Source organism: Puma concolor, chromosome B4 (genome assembly GCF_028749965.1).
Source record: "Puma concolor isolate L17-30 chromosome B4, mPumCon1.1.hap2, whole genome shotgun sequence".
Taxonomy (NCBI): Eukaryota; Metazoa; Chordata; class Mammalia; order Carnivora; family Felidae; genus Puma; species Puma concolor.
Window position 1 is genome coordinate 99,665,888 of NC_141673.1, and position 23,273 is coordinate 99,689,160.

The 23,273-nt window shown below is 39.1% G+C and overlaps 1 protein-coding gene and 1 long non-coding RNA gene across 3 annotated transcripts in view; one reads left to right on the forward strand and one right to left on the reverse strand.

Annotated features, from left to right (window-relative positions):
- Positions 1 to 117: 117 nt before the first annotated feature.
- On the reverse strand, positions 118 to 13,832 carry LOC147579339 (uncharacterized). 2 transcript variants are annotated; one of them, XR_015253817.1, is made up of 4 exons: positions 13,760 to 13,832; positions 11,487 to 11,578; positions 10,569 to 10,647; positions 118 to 407 (listed from the first exon to the last, which is right to left on the reverse strand). It is a non-coding gene; the product is annotated as an uncharacterized LOC147579339 (long non-coding RNA). The 2 variants fall into 2 exon arrangements; XR_015253816.1 differs by lacking the exon at positions 10,569 to 10,647.
- LOC112867882 (pregnancy zone protein-like) overlaps positions 11,819 to 23,273 on the forward strand; it is a 48,966-nt gene continuing 37,511 nt past the window's right edge. The window contains exons 1-7 of the mRNA XM_086714124.1: positions 11,819 to 12,030; positions 17,288 to 17,471; positions 18,595 to 18,754; positions 18,929 to 18,981; positions 19,984 to 20,004; positions 20,264 to 20,432; positions 21,039 to 21,123. Of these exons, the coding sequence (XP_086570250.1) occupies positions 11,945 to 12,030; positions 17,288 to 17,471; positions 18,595 to 18,754; positions 18,929 to 18,981; positions 19,984 to 20,004; positions 20,264 to 20,432; positions 21,039 to 21,123 (758 nt within the window). The 5' untranslated portion in view covers positions 11,819 to 11,944. The remainder of the gene's footprint in view (positions 12,031 to 17,287; positions 17,472 to 18,594; positions 18,755 to 18,928; positions 18,982 to 19,983; positions 20,005 to 20,263; positions 20,433 to 21,038; positions 21,124 to 23,273) is intronic.

Below are 23,273 nucleotides of genomic sequence, written 5' to 3' on the forward strand. Positions count from 1 at the left end.
TTGGAAGGTGCATGGCCGTGGTCGGTCAATACCTCGATTTGTGACTTCTAGCCTCCAGAACTACGAAAGAACAAATTACCATTGTTTTAAGCCACCCAGTGTGTGGTAGTTTGTGTGGCTTTCTGCCATGTTGACAGCTTCTCTCATAAAAGATGAATCAGTTCTTGTTATTAAAGTTCTCCAGGAGGAAGTTCTTGTAGATTTCTTCTGTGGTCATAAGGAAAATAAAATGATCCGAAATAAAAATAAAGGAACCCATGGGTCATTCATATTACTTGACTTCAAGGCACATTTGGGTGAAAATGCTGGCAGGTTTTAATCAGTTCTGGTACACTCCCTCAAGAAATATTCGATTGGTTCTTAATACAACACAGAAGTACTGTTGTAGACCTTTCTTCTTCGTGATTCTAAAAATATAAAGAAGTCACTGTTAAAGGGTAATAGTATGCAAAATATCCTTATGCTTTTCACTTAATTCCCTCAGGCATTTTTCTTATAACATTGAGGAATCCGAATTCATGAGATAACATTAAAGAACACTCAAGCCACTAAATGCACAAGCTCTGCAAGGATTCACGTTACGGTTGAACACAGCTTCGCCTGAAAAAATCTGTACCAAGATGTAATGTGTACTTAATCTGACAAAATGAAACTTGTCATGTTCAGTAAATGATCTTTGATTACCCAAACTCTGTTAATATATAAGCCACACAAAAGACTTTCATCCTCAGCAGGCTTAGCTATCATTTGGCCTAAAGGTTCTCTCTTCAAAGACAGTGAGCAGCCGAATATAAAATTAAACTGCCTCTTGGTTATCAGCTATCGAAAAAGAAAAGATTAAAAATAAAAGGGAATGCTTTTCCCAATTTGTGTAAAATAAAACAGCACCCTCTCTGGAAATTCATAGATGGATATTATTAACTCTGCTATCTCCTTCTTTTACAAACTGTCAAAGTGTAACTTTCAAAAAGAAAATATATATTCATATCCTTGTAACTTATATTCTGAGACAACCATAAACTGACCACAGTGTCTAAGATCTTATTTAACCTATTAATGAAGTAACCGGTAAAATGTTATAACAAGTCCAAAAAGCTAGGAAACTTACAATTTTTAAAAAAACTGCTAGGAGAAGAATGATGAGTTACATACAAAACTAAATAATGCACAGTAAGCCATACAATCTTAGGGGTTATCTGTTCCACCGGGCAGAAGTTATTTGCGTGTGTACCTAACAAACATCAACAAGTAACCTCACTGAGTCTAAAGCCTTTCATTTGTAGTAAATAATGAAATGAACTAAGCATATGCCCCTGGATAATCTTTAAGTGGTCCTTGACCCCAAGTTGTATAGAAAGAATGTGCTAACTCCCCACTTTTGCCTTGCTGCTGAGTTTCTGATAGTTTTTCTGACGGTCTCCCCTCTACAAAATTATTCTTGATTAAAAAAAAAAAAAAAAAGAAGTGGCCATCTTATCAGGTTCGTACTCCGTTTTCACAAGTGCCTGGGAAGGTTAATGAGCCATGTAGGCCTCCTTGGGTTTGTCTGAAAATCTTGAGCCTTCAGTATCAAACAGCTATTAAGGCCACATAACTAACTTCTGTCCAGCAGCTTTCATAAGGAATCTTGGCTTAGACTTTTAAAAACCTCCATGACTTATTATTTCACCTATAGTACCTACAACGTTAGATGAATTCCTCTCACCTAAAAGTCCCCCAAATTCCAAGATCTTTGGCTTGCCAGGGAATGATCTTATTTATTCTTGTGAGATTGAAGCCCTATCAGTCAGGTACCAGGTCAGTTTCACGAGAGAACTTTGTAGGCACCACTGGTATTTCTCAGTAGCGAACGTATCATGTCTGATTAAATGAGAATTATTTTCAAATATTATTGCTCCAAGTATGACTTGATTACACAATCAACCTGTCCAACTATATCCACGTTAAAAGAAAACAGCAAATTCTTATTAAACTATGCAATCAATGTTTGCCGTGCAAAGTATAAAGATTCAGTCAAAGTATGTGTTTGAATTCTAAGGGTATCAGTGGGAATCAGCTATCATCTTTAAATGTTTTGTTTCCATCCACGGAAATAAAATCTACTAAATTAGGGGTTAGGTATAAGGTAAAAAGAGTGAGAAAAAAAACTTTTCCTATATTTGTTTAAAATACAACATTAAAATAATACCTACCTACCATATTCCAAAGAGATAACCACATTTTAATTTCCCTCTTTGGTTTAGTCAATCCTAGTAATTCTCATTCTGCTTGATCTTAAGTCAAGCATTGTTCTCTCCTGGAGTATATTTGTTTCTAAACTGAAAAGAGTCCCAGAAATCTTGCCTGATCCATTAGGACAGTCTGAAAGTTGTCTAAGGAAGAACAGCTTAGAAAACTGAATCTAAGAGTCTGTTCTTTGAAGTACCAATGTCCATAGTATCTAGTAGAGAACTTTCCAGAAGCATTTGGCAAGCATCAAGCAGCAGACAACTGTTTGATGGTGAGATTAGTTTCTTACAGTAACTTATAATGTCATAGTGAAGGAGAGAAAATTTCTCATAGGCATACTTCACATAGCTATTTCACACAGGTTTGCTCGATGTTTTCATAAAAGTGAGAATATACACGGACAATGAAGACATTGACAAATCTCCAGTATCGTCACATAAAAGCTACAATTTCTGAAATATTTACATTGACGTTTTGCCTGTGCACATTTAACCTAGAGAAGGCTGAGGATATCTTCCAATTTGATCATTCTTCTCAAGTAGGTCTTACAACAACACTGCTAAGCTAATTAATAAAGACAAGGAAAAATATCCTGACTTTATAATTTCCTTTTAAAATCAGGATGCTATCTGAGGCAAGCAAAAGAAAGTGGCCAGATTGATTAAATAGGGGAAACTAAATTAAATAGGGGAAAGAATACATTATTACTTATTACCTAATCAAAGTGAAAATATTTTCAAATTAACATAGAAGAAGAAAGATAACATGATTGCAAAGTCAACACAAAACAGAAAAAAATATTCCGGTGCAACACTGAATAACTGCTATCTAGACACGTTGCAACAGAAAATAAGTAATAGTCTCAACCATTGTTGAAAACAGAATCTACTAAATTGAGGGTTAGATATAGCATAAAAAGAAATAAAAATAACTTTTCTTATATTCATTAAAAACACAATATTTAAAATAATGCCTACTATATTCCAAATAAATAATCACGATTTAATTTCTAGGACCACTATACCATTAACAGAGAAAACCTAATTTTAGTTTTGCATTGATATAAAATTTTGCAGTAAATGTTTTACAAGTTTTTAAAAACTAATAAAGCCATCAAACTTGAGCTAAGAATAACATCAGCAAAAATGGTGGAGGAAGGAACTCCAAAATATCAAATGTTCATGAATTGAAAGACTTACATATTAATATAAAATATATTGTATACAGTAATAAAATATTAACATATAAATTGTATTTTACTAATTTATTGATATTAAGATGGCAATATCCCCCAAACTGATCTGTAGATTCAGTGCAATCCCCACCAAAATTATAACTGCTTTTCTTTAACAAATGGACAGGTTGGTTGTTTCCTTTGCTGTGCAGAAGCTTTTTATCTTCATAAGGTCCCAGTAATTCACTTTTGCTTTTAATTCCCTTGCCTTTGGGGATGTGTCGAGTAAGAGATTGCTACGGCTGAGGTTTCACTCTTATGTGGATCCTGAGAAACTTAAGAGAAACCCATGGGGGAGGGGAACAAAAAAAAAGAGGTTAGAGTGGGAGAGAGCCAAAGCATAAGAGACTGTTGAGAACTGAGAACAAACTAAGGGTTGATGGGGGGTGGGAGGGAGGAGGGGGTGGGTGATGGGTATCGAGGAGGGCACCTTTTGGGATGAGCACTGGGTGTTGTATGGAAACCAATTTGACAATAAATTTCATATATAAATAAAAAAATAAATAAATAAAAAAAAATAAAAAATAAATAAAAAATAAATAAATAAATAAACATTAAAAAAAAAAAAAAAAAAAAAAAAAAAAAAAACAAATGGACAGGTTGACCCTGAAATTCATTTGGAGATGCAAGAAACCCAAATTAGCCAAAACAATATCGAAAAAAAAGAACAAAGAAGAAAGACTTTTGAAATTCTCTATTTCAAAACTATTTTCAAAACTAGGTCTAGGATCCCGAACACATAAAAACCTCTTACAACTCATCCGTAAGAAAACAAATTAAACTATGATTTATTTAATTTATTTTATCAAATTAAACTACGATAAAGAAGTTAAGTAGAAACATCTCTAAAGAAGATATGCAAACAGTCAATAAGCTCGTGAAAATACACCCAGCATCATTAGTTATTAGGGAAATGCAAATCAAAACCACCATGAGATACCTCTTCACGCCTGGTAGAATAGGTATAATAATAAAAAAAAAAAAAAAAACCCGACAACAACAAAACAGAGAATGACAAGTGTTGGCAAAGATGTGGAGAAAACGGAAGCCTCATTTATCAAAGAGACAAGGCAAAAAACCACATGCAGCTGTCTGGGAAACAATTCTGCAGTTCCCCAAAATGTTAAACAGAGAGTTCCCATGTGACCCAGCAATTCTACTCCTACTAACATACCAGAGGCAATTGAAAACATATATTTGCACAAAAACGTTTACACAGCTGTTCAGAGAATTATTCATAACAGCTAAAAAGTGGAAGTGACCCAAATGTCTTATCAACTGATGGATGAATAAATAAAAGATGGTACAGCTGTACAATAGAGCATCTTTCATCCATATGAAACGATACTGATATATACCGCAGCACGGATGAACCTTGAAAATACTGTGCTAAGAAGCCAGACACAAAAAGCCACATAAGGCATTATTCCATTTATTTATTTGAAATGTCCAGACAAATCCACAGAGACAGAAAATAGATTAGTGGTTGTCAGACACTGAGGAGTAAAAAATTGGGAACAGGTCCAACATTTCTTTTGGGGGTAATGGAATCTTCAATAATTAGATAGTGGCAAAGATTGCCTAACACCACGAATATCATTTAACTGTACATTGGAAAATGGTGACTTTTGTGTTATGCGAGTTACGTCTAAATAAAAAATCTTTAAAAAATGTGCCAGCTATGGAAAAAGTTACGTTGCTTTTTTCCAGATTCAATGTTATAAATGGGGTGAAAAAAATCATTTCCTACAGACGTTATTCTACATTCATTGAGATTTTTTTTCTTTCACTGTTCTATTTCACATTATGAAAGAACCAGGCATTTTATTTTATTTTTTTGATGTTTTATTTATTTTTGAGAGACAGAGAGAGACAGAGACAAGAGTACAAGCAGGGGAGGGGCAGAGAGAGAGGGAGACACAGAATCTGAAGCAGGCTCCGGGCTCTGAGCCGGCAGCACAGAGCCGGACACGGGGGTTCGAACTCATGAACTGCGAGATCATGGCCTGAGCTGGCTGAAGTCGACGCTTAACGGACTGAGCCACCCAGGCGCCCCAAGAAACCAGACATTTTAAAACAAAAAAATATTCTCTTTTTGCCCTCGGAAAACAAACACGCAGCTCATTACTCTGCATAATTGCGTTATGTTCCCACAATAGTCAAAACCATCCCTGATTATGACTTTTAGCCCTATATACGGAAAAACAACGGGCAAGAGAGATCATTAAGTTATCTTCTGTATCTCACATTTTCACTGGCTAATAAAGCACTCAAGAACCATAGAATACAATTTTCTGTGGCCACACATATCCTTTTTGCAACGTTTCAAAGTTTGGAGTTGTAAAAACAAGGAATAGGAAACAGGCAAGGAAAACGTGGCTGATGTGAAAAGAGACCAGCTATAAATAACTCAAGAAATACGAAATGAACTCATGGCAATACAAAAGAAATCAGCTAATGGTTGAAGCCGTAGCTCTGACAGAAATAAAATGAAACGAACAACTTTATAGTAAGATGGGCGGAAATCACTCCCAAGGCAGAAGAGAATAATAAAGGGACACAAAATATCAAAACCACGTTAAAGGACAGAAAGCACCGAGGGGAGTCAACCCTTATTTCCGACACGATGAAACACTAGCGCAGGCTGTTTCTTCCTCCTTCCAAACAACCCGGGAGAAACGATATAAGCAAAAGAGAAACATGGGTTTTAGGAACCAACAAAGTATCAGAAAAACCTGGAGAAATGAATGCACTCCGGAACTGTTGAGGAACTGGCAGGGGGGCGGGGGGGGGGAGGGGGGGTTGGTAATCAACGAGAAAGGAAGCTGGAAACGGCCTGACTTGATGAATTGAAACACAGTTATTTAAATGCTGCCCTTGCCTTTCTTTCAAGTTGGTTTGGGATGGTCATTATCCCTTCACAGAAATCGGCAGCAAAAGCCTAGAGTGAAATCCTGTTCACCGAAAAGCTCTGCAAGTGTAAAGAGTAGATGAAATCAGATGTGGAATAACCAGCGGCCTCGGGCGTTTTCCGGTTTGTCCCCCTTTGAACCCTCAGAGCTCCAGGGAGATGATCTCTTTTCTTTCTTTTTCTTTCTTTCTTCCTTCCTTTTCTTTTCTTTCTTTCTTCCTTCCTTTTCTTTTCTTTCTTTCATGTTTATTCATTTTTGAGACACAGAGCGTGAGCAGGGGAGGGGCAGATGGAGAGGGAGACACAGAATCCGAAGCAGGCTCCAGGCTCCGAGCTGTCAGCGCAGAGCCCCATGCGGGGCTCGAACTCAGAAACCTGCGAGATCTTGACCTGAGCCGAAGTCGGACGCTTAACTGACTGAGCCACCCAGGCGCCCCGAGAGGATCGGTTTTCATTGCTGTCTCCTTAAAGATATAGAAATGTAAAAAGTATCATTATTACACTATGTGTTAACCAACTTGGGTTTAAATTTTAAAAAAAATTAAATTAAATTTTTACAAAATGTAACAAGTAAAAGTGATCAATGGTGGTCCTTGATGACTGGGGATTTCCTCCCAGGACTCTTTCTCTCCCCAAACTTTACACTCACTCTCCAGATCACACACAGGATCTGATCCTTGGCTCTTCCCCAATATATGATGCGAGACGAAGTATCCCATTTATAATGGGCTCACAGCCAAAATAACAATAAATTTCAGCTGTTCAAGTCCTATAAAAGAAATACAACAGGGGCGCCTGGGTGGCTCAGTCGGTTAAGCGTCCAACTTCCGCTCAGGTCTTGATCTCAGGGTTCATGGGTTTAAGCCCCACATGGGCCTGTGCAGCGCACTTCAGATTCTGTGTCTCCCTCTCTCTCTCTGCCCTTCCCCTGCTCACATTCTCTCTCTCTCTCTCTCTCTCTCTCTCTCTCTCTCTCTCTGAAATAAACATTAAAAAAAATTTTAAAGAAACACAACAAACTGATCAACATATATTATCTGAAGAAAAGTTATCAGAATGAAATACCAATATAAAATAAGCCTAATGAAGTAGAGAATAAAAGGTATACAAAATGTAAATTAAACACAAGAAATCATAACACCAAAAAAGTGGAAATATTAGATATGACTACATAGTATTTGAAATTTCTGAGATTACTATCCTGATGTGTAGAACTGAAGCAAAAAATAATGAGCTTGAAGGTGAAGTTGAGGAATTTTGCAAGAAAGCAACAGGAACGTTTAAACACATAGAAAAAGTATACGGAAAGCTAAGTAATACAAAAGATTGAAGTAAAAGTCTGAACATTTACATCTTCAACTTCATGAGATGAAAGTAAAAAGGAAAAGGAAAAAAATATGAAGAAGTAATGAAAATAAATTTCCCAGCATCAAAAAAAAGTAAATAACTACACAAAAGAGATTAAAAAAAAAACCTGGACACATACTAAGCTTTTAAAATATCTAAGATAAAGAAAAATTCTAAATCGTTCAGGAGAAAAAGACTAGGTACAGGTTCTCAACAACACTGGACACAAGAATACAATGGGATAACAGGTTAAACCATTAAGGAAAAACTTCACATCATGAATTTTATGCCCATAAATATCGTGACTCAAATGTGAGAACATAAAAATCTTTGTAGGTGTGTATATAGCCTGGGAAGTTTTGCTAGATAAGAGCCCTACCCTGAAAACTATTCAAGAAAAAGTTTGCAAGCAAAACAGAGAAGTAAACCAGAGTATGCTATAAAAGATATGAAAGTTGGGGCCCTGGGTGGGTCAGTCAATTATACATCTGACTCTTGGTTTCGGCTCAGGTCATAATCTCATGGTTTCGGGAGTTTGAGCCCCGCGTTGGGCTCTGTGCTGACAGCTCAGAGCCTGGAGCCTGCTTCAGGTTCTGTGTCTCCTTCTCTCTCTGCCCCTTCCCCACTTGTGCTCTGCCTCTCTCTGTCTCTCCAACATAAACAAATGTTAAAAAAAAATTAAAATAAAGTATTATAAGCAAAAACAGAGGGTTGGGATAATAAGAAATTATTTAATACAGAATAAAAAGAACTCTAAAAAATACAGGAATAGCAGGCCTATGGAGCAGACACTGTGGAGCGCCTATCCATGGGCTGAAATAGCGCACCAAGGAAAAGACAGATCTAAAGTACAGCCAGAGAAGGAATTCCCGGGGTGCCTGGGTGGTTCAGTTGGTTAAGCGTCCTTCCTACTCTTGGTTTCCGCTCAGGTCACAGATCTCACAGTTCGTGAGTTTGAGCCCCGCATCGGACTCTGCACTACTGGTGAGGAGACTGCTTTGGATTCTCTCTCTCTCTCTCTCTCTCTCTCTCTCTCTCTTTGTCTCTCTGCCCTTCCCCACCTCCCATGCACTCTCTCTCTCAAAATAATCAAAATAAATAAACTTAAAAAAAAAAGACAAAAACAAAACACACACACACACACACACACACACACACACACACCAAAAAACAAAGAAGGAACTCCTCAATGCTGAGTACCAACCATTGTTGGAGAGGGAGCAATCCTGGCCCCCGGATGATAGAGAAGTTCACTCAGGCTTTAAACCAGGTGACAAGGGAGGGTGCTGGGCTGGTGGCACTCTTGCTACGAAGCCCTTCAGAAGGTGTTGGGAAAAGTCACCCACAGGTGACTGCTGTCAATGGGACACGCTAATAGCCTCGTGGTGCAGAAGCCACTGGCATTGCTGAAGACAGGTATTAAACATACCACGCAAACTGCAGGAATCAAGACGCAGCCATTAAAATTATACAAGCATAAGTGGAAAGAAATTGCAATGCAAAACAAGTATCACCTTCCCCTCTCAGCAACTGGCAGAGACTACAGGGAAAAAAAAACAACAAAGTATCAAATGAATAAGCTCCCCCTCTCTCCGTCTCCCTTTCTCTCTCTTTCTTTCTCTTTCTTCCCCTCCCCTCTCTCCCCTCTCTCTCCCTCCCTCTCTCTTTCTGTCTCTTCCTCTCTCTCCTTCTCTCTCTTTCTCCCTCTCTGCCTCTTTCCCTCTCTCTCCCTCTCCCTCTCCCTCTCACTCCCTCTCCGTCTCCCTCTGAAAGATAAAAAGAAAAAGAAAACAAGAAATGAGTAAGCTCACTACATGTATGTGGGGGAGATTACTGGTGCAAGAATGAACAAAAAGACCAGCGGTCAGAAACACAGAGTTCAGAGATAGATCTATGCAGATATGAGACTTTAAAAGACCTTACAAGTGGCACCACAAGTCAATGGGGTTTAAAAAGATTGTCATGGGACACCTGGGTGGCTCAGTGGGTTAAGCTTCTGACTCCTGATCTCAGTTCAGCTCTTGATCTCAAGGTCGTGAATTCAAGCCCCACATTGGGCTTCACTCTGGGCACAAAGCCTACTTAAGAATAAATAAATAAAAATGGGGCGCCTGGGTGGCTCAGTCGGTTAAGTGTCCGACTTCAGCTCAGGTCATGGTCCCACGGTTTGTGGGTTTGAGCCCCCACTTCGGGCTCTGTGCTGACAGCTCAGAGCCTGGAGCCCACTTCAGATTCTGTGTCTCCCTCTCTCTCTGCCCCTCCCCTTCTTTTGCTCTGTCTCTGTCTCTCTGTCTCTCAAAAATAAATAAACATAAAAAAATTCTTTAAAAAAGGAATAAATAAATAAAGTTGGTAGTAGAAGGGGCTAGGAAAATTAAAGGTTAAAAACATAACTTGGATCTGCAAAGAATACCACATACAAAGTGAGAATACAGTTAGCTTGCTGAAACTCTTGTGAAAAGTCAAACTATAAAATTAACAGAAAAGTCAAATTGGGGCTGGGAGGAAATATCTTAAACCAAACTGCAAAAGCATAAATCACAAGGAAAAGAAGCTGAAGTTGATCAGTGAAACATTAAGAAATAGAGGATACTATGGACAGAGTTATAGATGAGAAAATGAACAAAAATGTTTATAATGTCTAAAACTGACAAGGAATTGGTATGTAGATTTACACGAGAAATTCCAGCAAAATCAACAAGACAGGGATAGCAACTATAATTTTTCAAAATGAGAAAGGGGGTGGGGGACGCCTGAGTGGCTCAGTAGGTTAAGCATCTGACTTTGGCTCGGGTCATGATCTCATGGTTTGTGCGTTGGAGCCCGCATCTGGCTCTCTGCTCTCACCTCTCAGCGTGGAGCCTGCTTCAGATCCTCTGTGTCCCTCTCTCTCTGCCGCGTGCCCATGCTCGCTCTCTTACTCGCTCTCAAAAATAAACATTAAAAAAAAAAATCAAAAAAATAAATGTGAGAAAAAGGAAATGAACAGGCAATTTACAAAGTATAGCCATAGTTAAAAAACAAAACAAACCCTTGAAGTCATTGTTAGTCAGATAAACACAAATTCAAACAATGATGCAATATCACTTCCTACCCATTTATTTGGCAAAATGTAAAGACCAGCTGTTGGCAGAAGTTTGAGATTATGAAAATCCTTACGCGCTAGCTGGTGGAATCACAGTGTGTTACAACCATTTTGGGGAGTAATCTGGCAGTATTTAGTCAGTTAAGTACACGCGGCAGATCGAGCAATCCCTCCTCTGTGCGTGCATCCTCCAAAAAGTTTCGCCTATGTGTCTAAGGAAACACGTTAAAAAGACACTTATCCATTCATCGGTTGATGGACATTTAGGCTCTTTCCATATACACAGTGGAATACTACTTGGCAATGAGAAAGAAGGAAATATGGCCTTTTGTAACAACGTGGATGGAACTGGAGAGTGTTATGCTAAGTGAAATAAGTCATACGGAGAAAGATACCATATGTTTTCACTCTTATGTGGATCCTGAGAAACGTAACAGAAGACCATGGGGGTGGGGAAGGAAAAAAAAAAAAGAGGTTAGAGAGGGAGGGAGCCAAAGCATAAGAGACTTTTAAAAACTGAGAATAACCTGAGGGTTGATGGGGGGTGGGAGGGAGGGGAAAGCGGGTGATGGGCATTGAGGAGGGCACCTGTTGGGATGAGCACTGGGTGTTGTATGGAAACCAATTTGACAATAAATTTCATAATAAAAAAATAAAAAATATACTTATCAAAGCATTACTTGTGGTGTCAGGGAGATGGAGACGATCTTGATTCTATCGCGGGGCAAGTGGCAACATAAAATTTGGTTGGCGATGACCAAAAAGTGTTGCGCTGTAACAAAATAAACTGATTTACTGTATGTATAACATGGATGAATGGTTTAGAACTAGTCTCTCACCAGGAGCTCTGCCGTCAAAGTAAAAAGAAAGTTCATGCCAATTACATATGAATTTCATCCTCTGGAAATGCCCCAGAGCCGGTCAGAGGTTAGCCTTGAGGGTAATGAGGCAATCACTGAGAGCAATGACCTTTTTTAGGGAAGCTCTGCCCAACTCTGAGTGCTATTTGGAAGCCTTGGGGTGGAGCTTGTTTGCAAATAGCAGCCACAGAAAGCCTGGTAAATTTAAGACGTCTCAAGGGACCAGGCTGAAGGCAGGGAGTTGGGCACGATACAGTCCCTGTGCTTTGTCCCTCACTATGGAGAAAGGCAGACCTCCTCGTTCACGTTTCCCGCTACTTCTCCTCGTCCTGCTTTCTACCAATGCTTCAGACTCTGCAGAACCGTGAGTCTCTCTTAGAGTCCCCTCCTCAAGAGTCCGTTCTTTATCTCTGTCTCTTCTTTATATCTTTGCTTTGACCTTCCCATTAAATGCTACCCTTCCATTTCTTAGGATACCTTCCGGTCATAACAGATTACTCATAACTGATTATTTTTGTCCTTTCATTTGTCGGACCCTTTTAATTTTTCTCATTGGGTCATCACAGTCATAAATAGGGTAAGTAGTCACGAGAAGGGGTGATTTGGTCAGACACTGAAACCTCAGATCCCACCTTCCCAGAGTCATTCTTTAGGACGGAAAGTGTTGATTATAAACACAGTTAAAGTGTTGGGGCACCTGGGTGGCTCAGTCAGTTAAGCGTCCGACTTCAGCTCAGGTCACGATCTCAAGGCTCATGAGTTCGAGCCCCGCATGGACCTCTATGCTGACAGTTCAGAACCTGGAGCCTGCTTCAGATTCTGTGCCTAGCTCTCTCTCTGCCCCTCCCCCCCACTCACACTCTGTCTCTCCCTCTCTCAAAAATAAACATTAAAAAAAGAAAACAACAAAAAGAGTTAAAATGTACAGTGGGGTGCCATTTAATTCATATTGTAGATCACACATGCAGAGGGAGCACAGGTCCTTTTCTTTTTCTTTTTCTTCTGTTTTTCCAATAACTTACTGAGTCCTCAGCAAGAGACCCCAGTGACGAATCAGTCAGGGAGAGGGGCAAGGAGTCATTTAAAACTAGTCGGTTGTAAAGTCGGTGGAATCCAATAACTGCAAAGCTTCTCTTCCACCTCTCCCCAGTTCCTCCCCAATAGTATCTAGATACTAGATACGGCCTCCCCATAGTATCTAGAAGGCTGTGATCTCCATTCCTTCCTGGTGGAGAAAAAGGCTCAGAGTCTGAAACCTGAGAGTTTTCGTTCTTCCTCGGCCATTGCTAATCTAGCCTCTCCTTACCTGCCAGCATTCATCACTTGAGTCTTCAGCCATCTGGTTTGTCTCAGCTTGCTTCCTTGACCAAGAAGTCCCAGAAGCCCTCTCTGGCCGACTCTGATCCACCTCAGCTCTTTTTTTATCCTATAGAACCCCGAACTGGCCACAGCATCCTTCCTCCAATCCCTCGGCTGTTCCAATACAACCTGTACTGCAGAGTCACCTCTCCCGTTTGAATTTCAGACCCCTCCCCACTCCCCTCCGGACTGACATAGCTACATTCCAGGTTGATCATGGCAGCCTCCAGAGTCCTAAACGTGCAGAGGCATCAAAGGTCAGAACGCTGGCCAACTCACTTTCCTTTCTTCTTGAAATCCCTTCAGCGTACAATCTCCCAGTAACCGGTCAACGTACGTTTCTCTCCCATCACTCCTCTACCTCATCTCCAACTATGGATGGTACCACCAGCCATATGGTACCACCTCCCACTGCGTTCCACCCAGAGAGCATCTGGAAATATGGCGGGGGGCGGGGGGGTGCTGTTCAGATTTCTGCGTGGAGGCTGGATGGATGAAGCAAGGGGCATTTGTTGGGGTCGGAAATGTTAAGCGGTCTGTGTTTTCAGTCCAACACAACGCAGGATGACTCTGCCCACTGAAAACTGTTGCTTTACATCCCATCCACCATTTGATAAAGAACAACAAGCCTCATGGCCTAGTTGTCATAAACAGAAGAGGTATCGTCTATGTAGAAGACATTCTGCATCGCCCCAACCTTATTAGCCCTCGATGCGATAAATGAGAGACATTACCCAAAAGCCCGGGTGACTATTCTCCTTTGCCTTGGGTCAGTAAGCTTCAGAGTCATGGAGGTTTCAGGGGAACATGACGAAAAGAGAAAACTAAAAGTCCTCTGTTTAATATTTGCAAAATTCAGTCACTCCTACAAAGGCAAATATTTAAAATGCCAACATTCATGATTAGGTAATATTTTAAGGGTTTAATTGCTCACTTACAGAGGAAGTCTTGGGCAAATTACTCAACCTGGATGGGTCCCAATTTCAATATCTGTTAAATGAATGTTCACGAGCCTTTATGAAATAGTTGTTTGAAATATCTGGTATATATGGAATTACTTTTTAAATTATGATATCAAACAGGCTTATAACTAATAAGAACAAAAACAGTACATTGAATAAGTTATTATACACTCATGCCTTCTTTCCTATGAACATCAAAGAACTGGAGGGAAAAAAGTGTGGACGAGGAGGTAAAAACCGATAATTTTTATAAGTTATCACATTTTTGATAAATGTGATTTGCATTATATATACATACACACACACACACACACACACACACACACACACACACACACACACACATATAGTTCAGAGTAGATTATTCAGGTTAAAAACTACCCAGAAGCCAGAAAGGGATTCAATGAGAGGTACCATCTGAATGATTATGGACAGGTTATTTAACTGCTCTGAGCTTCTTTACTTTAGAACAAAACTTTAGCACTTATCCAATAAAAACACCTGAGATTTTAATGAATTTTTTTAAGTTTTTGTTTACATTTCAGTTAGTTAGCATACAGTAAAATAGTTTCAGTTGTGGAATTCAGTGATTCATCACTTAACATACAACACCAATGCTCATCACAAGAAGTGACCTCCTTAACACCCATCACCTATTTAACCCATCCCCCCCCCAACCTTCCCTCAATTTCATTCTATTTTTTTTAATGTTTATTTTGATTTTTGAGAGACAGAGACAGACAGACAGGGTGTGAGTGGGAAGAGGCAAAGAGAGAGGGAGACAGAATCTGAAGCAGGCTCCAGGCTCTGAGTTGTCAGCACAGAGCTTGACGTGGGGCCTGAACTTGGGAACCGTGAGATCATGACCTGAGCCAAAGTCATTCTGTTTTATTTATTTATTTTATTTAATTTTTTTTTTTAACGTTTATTTATTTTTGAGACAGAGAGAGACAGAGCATGAACGGGGGAGGGGCAGAGAGAGAGGGAGACACAGAATCGGAAGCAGGCTCCAGGCTCTGAACCATCAGCCCAGAGCCCGATGCGGGGCTCGAACTCATGGACCACGAGATCGTGACCTGAGCTGAAGTCGGAGGCTTAACCGACTGAGCCACCCAGGCGCCCCAAAGTCATTCTGTTTTAAATGTTGGATCCTCTGTGTGTCTGAATCGTAGCTCCCAATGTGCAATGTTCAATATATTACTTCATAGTTTAATTATAAGTGTTTGTTGGTAATTTGGAGTGATTTGCCCTTGAAGTTTATTAAAAGAGAGAATATGTGCAGATTTTTCTATTTCCGCACAAATGTCATTGGGGTTTTGATAAGGATTGTACTGAATCTGTGTATGAGATTTTAATTATTGAAGAGCAGATCTAAAGATCCATGGCATACAGTTTTGCCAAGGAAAAACTTAAAACACATACAGCTTGATGAATGCGTTGGAAGAGACCCCTTGGAGAATGAGAGAACCAAGTCTGACTTCCAGATTCCACAACTAAACTGTCTCTGTTATTCTCTTCTGTGAGTCTCATACCTATTAATTCTGAAAAGTAATAAAATAGTGTTTCGTGTGTCAAATTGCCTGCTGTTTCTTAAGCGTAAGAGTCCATGTTGGAGGTAGAAGGGAAAAGGTAGTAAAACAATATAAGAAAAAATAGCCCTGGTTTTTTTTTTTCTTAATTGTAAATTAACGCCAATAAATTAAGGACTTAAATCTGCAGCTATTGAATCACTAAAGTTTTGCAAAGTCACATTTTGTGTATGATTTATTGGTTTAGTGAGTAGGCAGAGCAGGAAGTATCTTACTGTTGCGTATTCAAATTCGGGAATTGGCGAGGGTCTCACGTTTATCATGAACATACAAAATATGATGCATGTACCACACAGGATTGTTAGGAGGATTAATACAGAGACTGCTTAACACAATTCCTTGCAGGTACCAGGCACTTAGGAAACACATTTCAGCCCATAGGGGTTCAGGCTATGGGGAGATCATGTGGCATCGAATGTTTCATGAACGGTTTTTTGGTCAAACGTGTCACTTGGGAGGGTTCCTGAAAAATGGCTAGAATTGTGACTGGAACTATCCGGAGGGGGAGGGGGGTATGTAAGAATATAATAGATAAAGGAAACGTATCAGTAAAGTCAAGAGTGTAAACTCACAAGGGTGCCGGGCTGGCTCAGTCAATGGAGAAGGTGATTCTTGACCACAGGGTTGTAAATTCAAGCCCCATATTGGGTGTAGAGATTACCTAAAAACACAACCTTTAAGGGGCACGTAGGTGACTCAGTCGTTTGAGCATCCATATTTCAATTTCGGCTCTGGTCATGATCCCAGGGTAATGGGATCGAACCTTGAGTCAGGCTCCACCCTGAGCTTGGGCTCTGCTTGCAATTCTGTCTCTGGCCCTCTATCCTCTCCCCCAATCGCACGTGCACTGTCTCCCTCTAAAAAAAAATGAAAGTAAACTCACACAAAAGGTTGCCCATACCTCTGAATAATTAAATACATTCAATAATTAGAATAAAAAAGACTGTAAAGTAATACGTTTTGTATGAACTTGGTTTTTTAATGAGATAATTTATTGACCCATATAGGTTTGACCACGAGGATATATTTATGAACGTAGAAGTATTAATATCAATATATTAATATCGATTACCTCAAGAGGGTGAGGATGAAGGAGGTTGTTAATCAAGTGCAATGTGTCTTTGTGAGTGCGTGTGTGTGCATGCAAATTAATAACAAAAATTAAAACTTGTTGACAAAAATACCATTGATTTTGGCTCAGGTATGTCTGAAGAACCTTAGAGAAACAGCAAATACATTATGTCTTCAGTACTACTGTTACAAAGAAAACGATTTCACTGAGGTTTTTCCAGATGAATGTATTCAGTCGTGGTGTTCATACACAAGGGATGTTTATAGAGACAGAATTTAATGTAAATTTTTTATAAAGTGAATAATCATCAGCAATTTGTTATATATATGTACTTTTATGGGTATATATTCAGGAACTCGGATATTAATGCCCTTTAATACAAAGAGTGCATGTAAAACTATAACATCCTTGCGGCCAACTTCTGGTATAGGCTGTGCGGGTGAGGGACTACTCAGGAGTGAAAAATAGAATTCGTATGCCTGGCAGCGATGAACCTTCCATCATCCCGTTCTTTGTTCATTGACAGTTGGTATGGAATCAATCGTAGCAAGAAATACATATGGTTACGGAAAACACGTTTATGGTTGAAAATGCTTGTTATTCTCCATTTCTGTCTCTGACTCAGCCTTCTTTCCCCAGGCAGTATATGGTGCTGGTCCCCTCCCTGCTCCACACCGAGACTCCTGAGAAGGGTTGCGTCCTTCTGAGCTACCTGAATGAGACAGTGACTGTAAGTGCTTCCTTGGAGTCCCTCAGGGGAAACCAGAGCCTCTTCACTGACCTGGTGGTGCAGAAGGATTTATTCCACTGTGTCTCCTTCACTGTGAGTACTATTTGCCTGTCCTTGTTTGATACGTTATATCGAATCATGGTGACGGGAGCTGGTGTTGAATCTGCAAAGAACAACTTTAAGAATGTTAGTGAGCTGGGGCACCTCGCTGGCTCAGTTGGTAGATCATGTGACTCTTCATCTTGGGGTCATGAGTTTGAGCCCACGTTTGGATGTGGAGCCTTTAAAAAAAAATACAATATTTTTTTTAAATGTTGGTGGGGACTTCATAACGTACGAAAGAGAGTGAGTTTTTAGCTACTAAGAAACAAAGCATGGGGGCGCCTGGGTGGCTCAGTCGGTTAAGCGGCCGACTTCGGCTCAGGTCATGATCTCGTGGTCCGTGGGTTCGAGCCCCGCGTCGGGCTCTGTGCTGACTGCTCAGAGCCTGGAGCCTGTTTCAGATTCTGTGTCTCCCTCTCTCTCTGACCCTCCCATGTTCATACTCTGTCTCTCTCTGTCTCAAAAGTAAATAAACGTTAAAAAAAAAATTAAAAAAAAAAAGAAACAAAGCATGGAATTTCCATCCACAGAGGAGAGAAATATTTTTCTGCATGCCAAAGTTCAATTTAAATTAAAAAAGAATTCTATTGGCCATAGAAAGCATGACTTAGTCAAAGAGATTTTCTTTTCTTTTCTTTTTTAAATAAAGGTTGTTTATTTATTTTGAGAGAGAGAGAGAGAGAGAGAGAGAGAGAACCCCAATCCCAAGCAGGCTTCATGCTGTCAGCGCGGAGCCCGACACAGGGCTCGATCTCATGAACCATGGGATCGTGACATGAGCCGAAATCACGAGTCGGATGCCTGAACCACCCATGCGCCCTGACTTAGTCAAAGAGGGTTTCTAATTTTGATATGTAACCATCTCTTTAAGGTCAGAGCAAGCAATTAACTAGAGTTCCAGGTTAGCTCTCTGGATATTTGGGTTCCACTGACGGCTGTTCTCACTGACATATCTCCCCTATATCTTATATTATTATCTTCGTTCATGTCTGGCAAAATATTCATACTTACCTAGCCCTTGGTGAAGCTGAGAGAGAGGTAGAAAATAGTCATGGATGAAGGATTCAGAGAAAGAAGACTGTGCAACTCCTCGGTGGTATTTTTTGTTGTTCAGCTCCCAAGGAGCTCATCCTTGTCAGAGATGGCATTTCTCAGTGTCCAGATAAAGGGACCAACACAAGACTTCAGGAAGAGGAACACAGTGCTGGTAAAGAATGCTCAAAGTCTGGTCTTTGTCCAGACAGACAAACCCATCTATAAACCAGGACAGACAGGTATGTAGGGAAATTCTACTACTGGGGCACTACTGAGAAGGAGAGGCCACCCCAAAGCTGGTTTTCCAGCCAAGCACCATTAATTATCCCCATCTCTTAGCCTCCTGCCCTATCACTCACATGACCTGCCTTATCATATCATGTCTGAGTCTTATCAGAGTATTTCTTTTTTAGTAAAATTCCGTATTGTCTCTGTGGATGAAAACTTTCACCCCTTAAATGAACTGGTAAGGATCTCAGTAGTTACGGTTTGGGTTGGTGGTGGGGATGGGGGGAGGGGATGGGAGTACTCACCCAAGCAGGGGCAGGAAGGTCCAGGAAAAGCAAGAAGATGAAACTCATTCCTTTTGGAAACTGGGATCCTAACTCCCTACAGCTCTAGAGTCTTATGGAAGGCATTACTGAGGAGTAAACAATGGAGGAAGCTGTCTCTCTTATAACAGTAATTAATCAGCTCAACAATAGTCAGCTACATTTATTGCTGTGACCATAATACATTAAACATAATGAAGAGTAAAAAAGTGAGATGTTATCCATATCCATACTCTCAAGGAGTTTATGATTACTAAAAGCACAGAGTTTCACTGTTTCTGAATATATATAATAGACAAGATTGTAATATGGTAACAAATACGTATATATACTATATACACATGTATTAGTGATAGATATTAACACATAGTATAATATACAATATATATCGCATGTAAAGATTTCATTTTTGTTAATTGGGTGATCCTTGCTCCAACTAGCTTTCAACAAGGAAAGAAACAAAGCTGCTGTAAAAATGCAAGTTTTTAAATTAGGAAAAAATGTTCTTAGTTAACTGTTAACCAAAATTCTTACTTGGTCTAAATCAAAATGACATATCACGCTATTAATATATAATTTATATAAGTAAGCAATATAGTCATATTCTTTACTTACAGGTTGTAAGTACCTAGTATTACTGATTAAAAATATGAGTAAATTAATAAATATTAATAAAACTTATTCACCAAAAATATTTTTCCAGGAAATGATTGTTGTGGAAATACATTATTTATGCTTTTCACTTAGAACTATTTACTAGTTTCCCTGAACAGTTCTAGCTCTTTAATGTTTCAGGTTAAATTTTGTTATAACTTACTACAGAATCCATTTTCCCATTTCCCTATTTGATCACAAGTCTGAAATCATAGTCTTTGGTGAAATTCTAATCACATCTCTTCTTTCATTTTTTCATATAGATTCCACTGGTATACCTTGAGGTAAGCATCAGAGTCTTGTATAAAGAAATCAGCGCGTTTAAGAATGGAAGTTCTGATACTCCTGAGAGATGAATTACTATTAAAAAAAACAACTGTCAGATCTAAAATCCCCTGCTCCCAGATGTCAGGTTTACCCTGTTTTATCTTTCTTCTGTGTTTATCTCTTCTGAAGGCAATGCCAGTTACCAACCCCAAAGTCTTTTGTTCAAGGGCTATCATAGCTACATGATTATTCTCCATGCTCCCTGTTTCTGTCTAGGACCCAAAAGGAAACCGTGTTGGACAATGGCAAGGTGTCAAGTTGGAGAGTGGCCTCCAACAGCTGGCCTTTCCCCTCTCGTCCGAGCCCATTCAGGGCTCTTACAAGGTGGTGGCACAGAAGGAATCAGGCAAAAGGATAGAGCACTCCTTCACTGTAGAGGAATTTGGTATGGATTATGAACGATGAAAAGGACATAACATTTTGTTTCTTACCAAGCATTCATTTAGATTTTCTGAATTCCGCGTAGGTATGTTGAACTCGGATTGGAATCAGCTTTAGCTGCTTGTAAAGTCATCGTAATTCTGTGCACCAGAAATTCACGAGAGTCTGATTTCCAGTAGCAAGTTGCACTTTGCCAAGTATCAAAATTCTTATTTCAGTGGAACCATCATCATTTGTTTAGTGTCATTGAGATCTGCTGTCACCACGAAGTCAGTTAAATTTTGCATGAGTTGTTAAACCTTATTATCTTAAAATTGGCACATTGAAAAATGCATCTATAAGAGACTCTTAAAAACTGAGAACAAACTGAGGGTTGATGGGGGGTGGGAGGGAGGGGAGGGTGGGTGATGGGTATTGAGGAGGGCACCTTTTGGGATAAGCACTGGGTGTTGTATGGAAACCAATTTGACAATAAACTTCATATATTGAAAAAAGAAAAATGCATCTAGGCCTTCAGGATATTATTTTGGGGAAAATTATAGACATGAAAATATTTGTATTTCCATTAAATATTTACCAATCTCCCTATTTCCATTATCTCTACCAACAGTGCTTCCCAAGTTTGAGGTCAAAGTTCAGGTGCCAAAGATAATCAGTATCCTGGATGAAAAAGTGAACATAACAGTATGTGGGATGTGAGTTAAATTTCTTTTGCCTGAAATTTCAGATTTTGCCTCCATTTGAGTCATTATTTAGCTAGGTACCTCAGTACAAATTAATTTTTAACTGAATTAAAAAACATTTCAATGACTTATTTCAGCTGCTTATTATTAAAATTTTCAAATATGCAGAGGAATAGAGGACACCCATAATTATGATTTAACAACTAACACCTTTCTATATTTGCTACATCATTTTTTTTTCCTTTAACATTTCAGGATAAATTACAAAGATCATTACATTGTCCCCTTGATGCAGCACTATGTACCTTTAAAAATTATAGACATTTTCTGGGGTGCCTGAGTGGCTCAGTTGGTTGAGCATCTGACTTCAGCTCAGGTCATGATCTCACGGTTTGTGGGTTCGAGCCCCACATCAGGCTCTGTGCTGACAGCTCAGAGCCTGGAGTCTGCTTTGGATTCTGTGTCTCCCTCTCTCTATGCCCCTTCCCACTTGCGCTCTGTCTGTGTCTCTCTCTCTCTCTCTCAAAAATAAATAAACATTAAAAAAAATTTTTTCAATAATAAAAATAAAAAATAAAAATTACTGACATTTTCCTACATAGTCATGATGTCATTATCATACTTAACAAAATTAAAAGTAATTTTCTACTACTAATTCTTATTTTATACTCAAGTTCCCTCAATCTTTCTAAAACTGATTTACTCATTACTCTTGATTACTGTGACTCATATGTACCCCTTTTTTCCAACTCTCCACAATGGAAATTTTTTTGAATGCAAAAGTTAACAGAATAGTAAAATGAAAAACATGTACTCATCATGATTACCCACGGACCATTACAAAATAATGAACTTTTGCTTAATTTGTCCCATTTGTTCTTCCCCCCCACCTTCCAGTTTTTTTCCCTAATATTTTTTAGCAAGCCATGGGAATCTATAAATATCTTAGTTTTAAAAGTCTGGAACCTCCTTTTCTCTCCAGGATGTTAACTTATTGGAGAGAGCGGCCAGTTGGCCTGTAAATGTCCGTTTTGCTGGATTTGCCTGAAATGTCCCTTTTGCTGGATTTGTCTCAATGTCCTAATGAGACATTGAATTGATTAATTTTAATTTCTCCTCTGACCAATTTTAAGAGGATCCTTGGAGTATTTTCTTTTCTTTTAATTCATTTATTATTTAATTTACATCCAAGTTAGTTAGCATATGGTGCAACAATGATTTCAGGAGTAGATTCTTTAATGCCCCTTACCCATTTAATCCCTCCTCCCACAACCCCTTTTTGTTCTCTATATTTAAGAGTCTCTTATGTTTTGTCCCCCCCCCCGTTTTTATATTATTTTTGTTTCCTTTCCCTTATGTTAATCTGTTTGTCTCTTAAAGTCCTCATATGAGTGAAGTCATACGATTTTTGTCTTTCTCTGAGTGACTGATTTCACTTAGCATAATACCCTCCAGTTCCCTCCACGCAGTTGCAAATGGCAAGATTTCATTCATTTTGATTGACAAGTAATATTCCATTGTATATATATATATATATATATATATATATACACCACATCTTCTTTATCCATTCATCCATCGTTGGACATTTGGGCTCTTTCCAGACTTTGGCTATTGTTGATAGAGCTGCTAAAAACATTGGGGTGCACGTGCCCCTTCAAAACAGCACACCTGTATCACTTGGATAAATACCTAGTAGTGCAATTGCTGGGTCGTAGAATAGTTCTATTTTTAACTTTTTGAGGAAACTCCATACTGTTTTCCAGAATGGCTGCACCAGCTTGCATTCCCACCAGCAGTGCAAAAGAGATCCTCTTTCTCCACATCCTCACCAACATCTGTTGTTGCCTGAATTGTTAATGTTAGCCATTCTGACAGGTGTGAGGTGGTAAATCATTGTGGTTTTAATTTGTATTTCCCTGATGATGAGTGATGAGCATTTTTTCATGTGTCTGTTCACCATTTGGAAGTCTTCTTTGGAGAAGTGTCTATTCATGTCTTTTGCCCATTTCTTCACTGGATTATTTGTTTTTTGGGTGTTGAGTTTGATAAATTCTTTACAGATTTTATATTAACCCTATATCTGATATGTCATTTGCAAATATCTTCTCCCATTCTGTCGGTTGCCTTTTAGTTTTGCTGATTGTTTTCTTTTCTGTGAA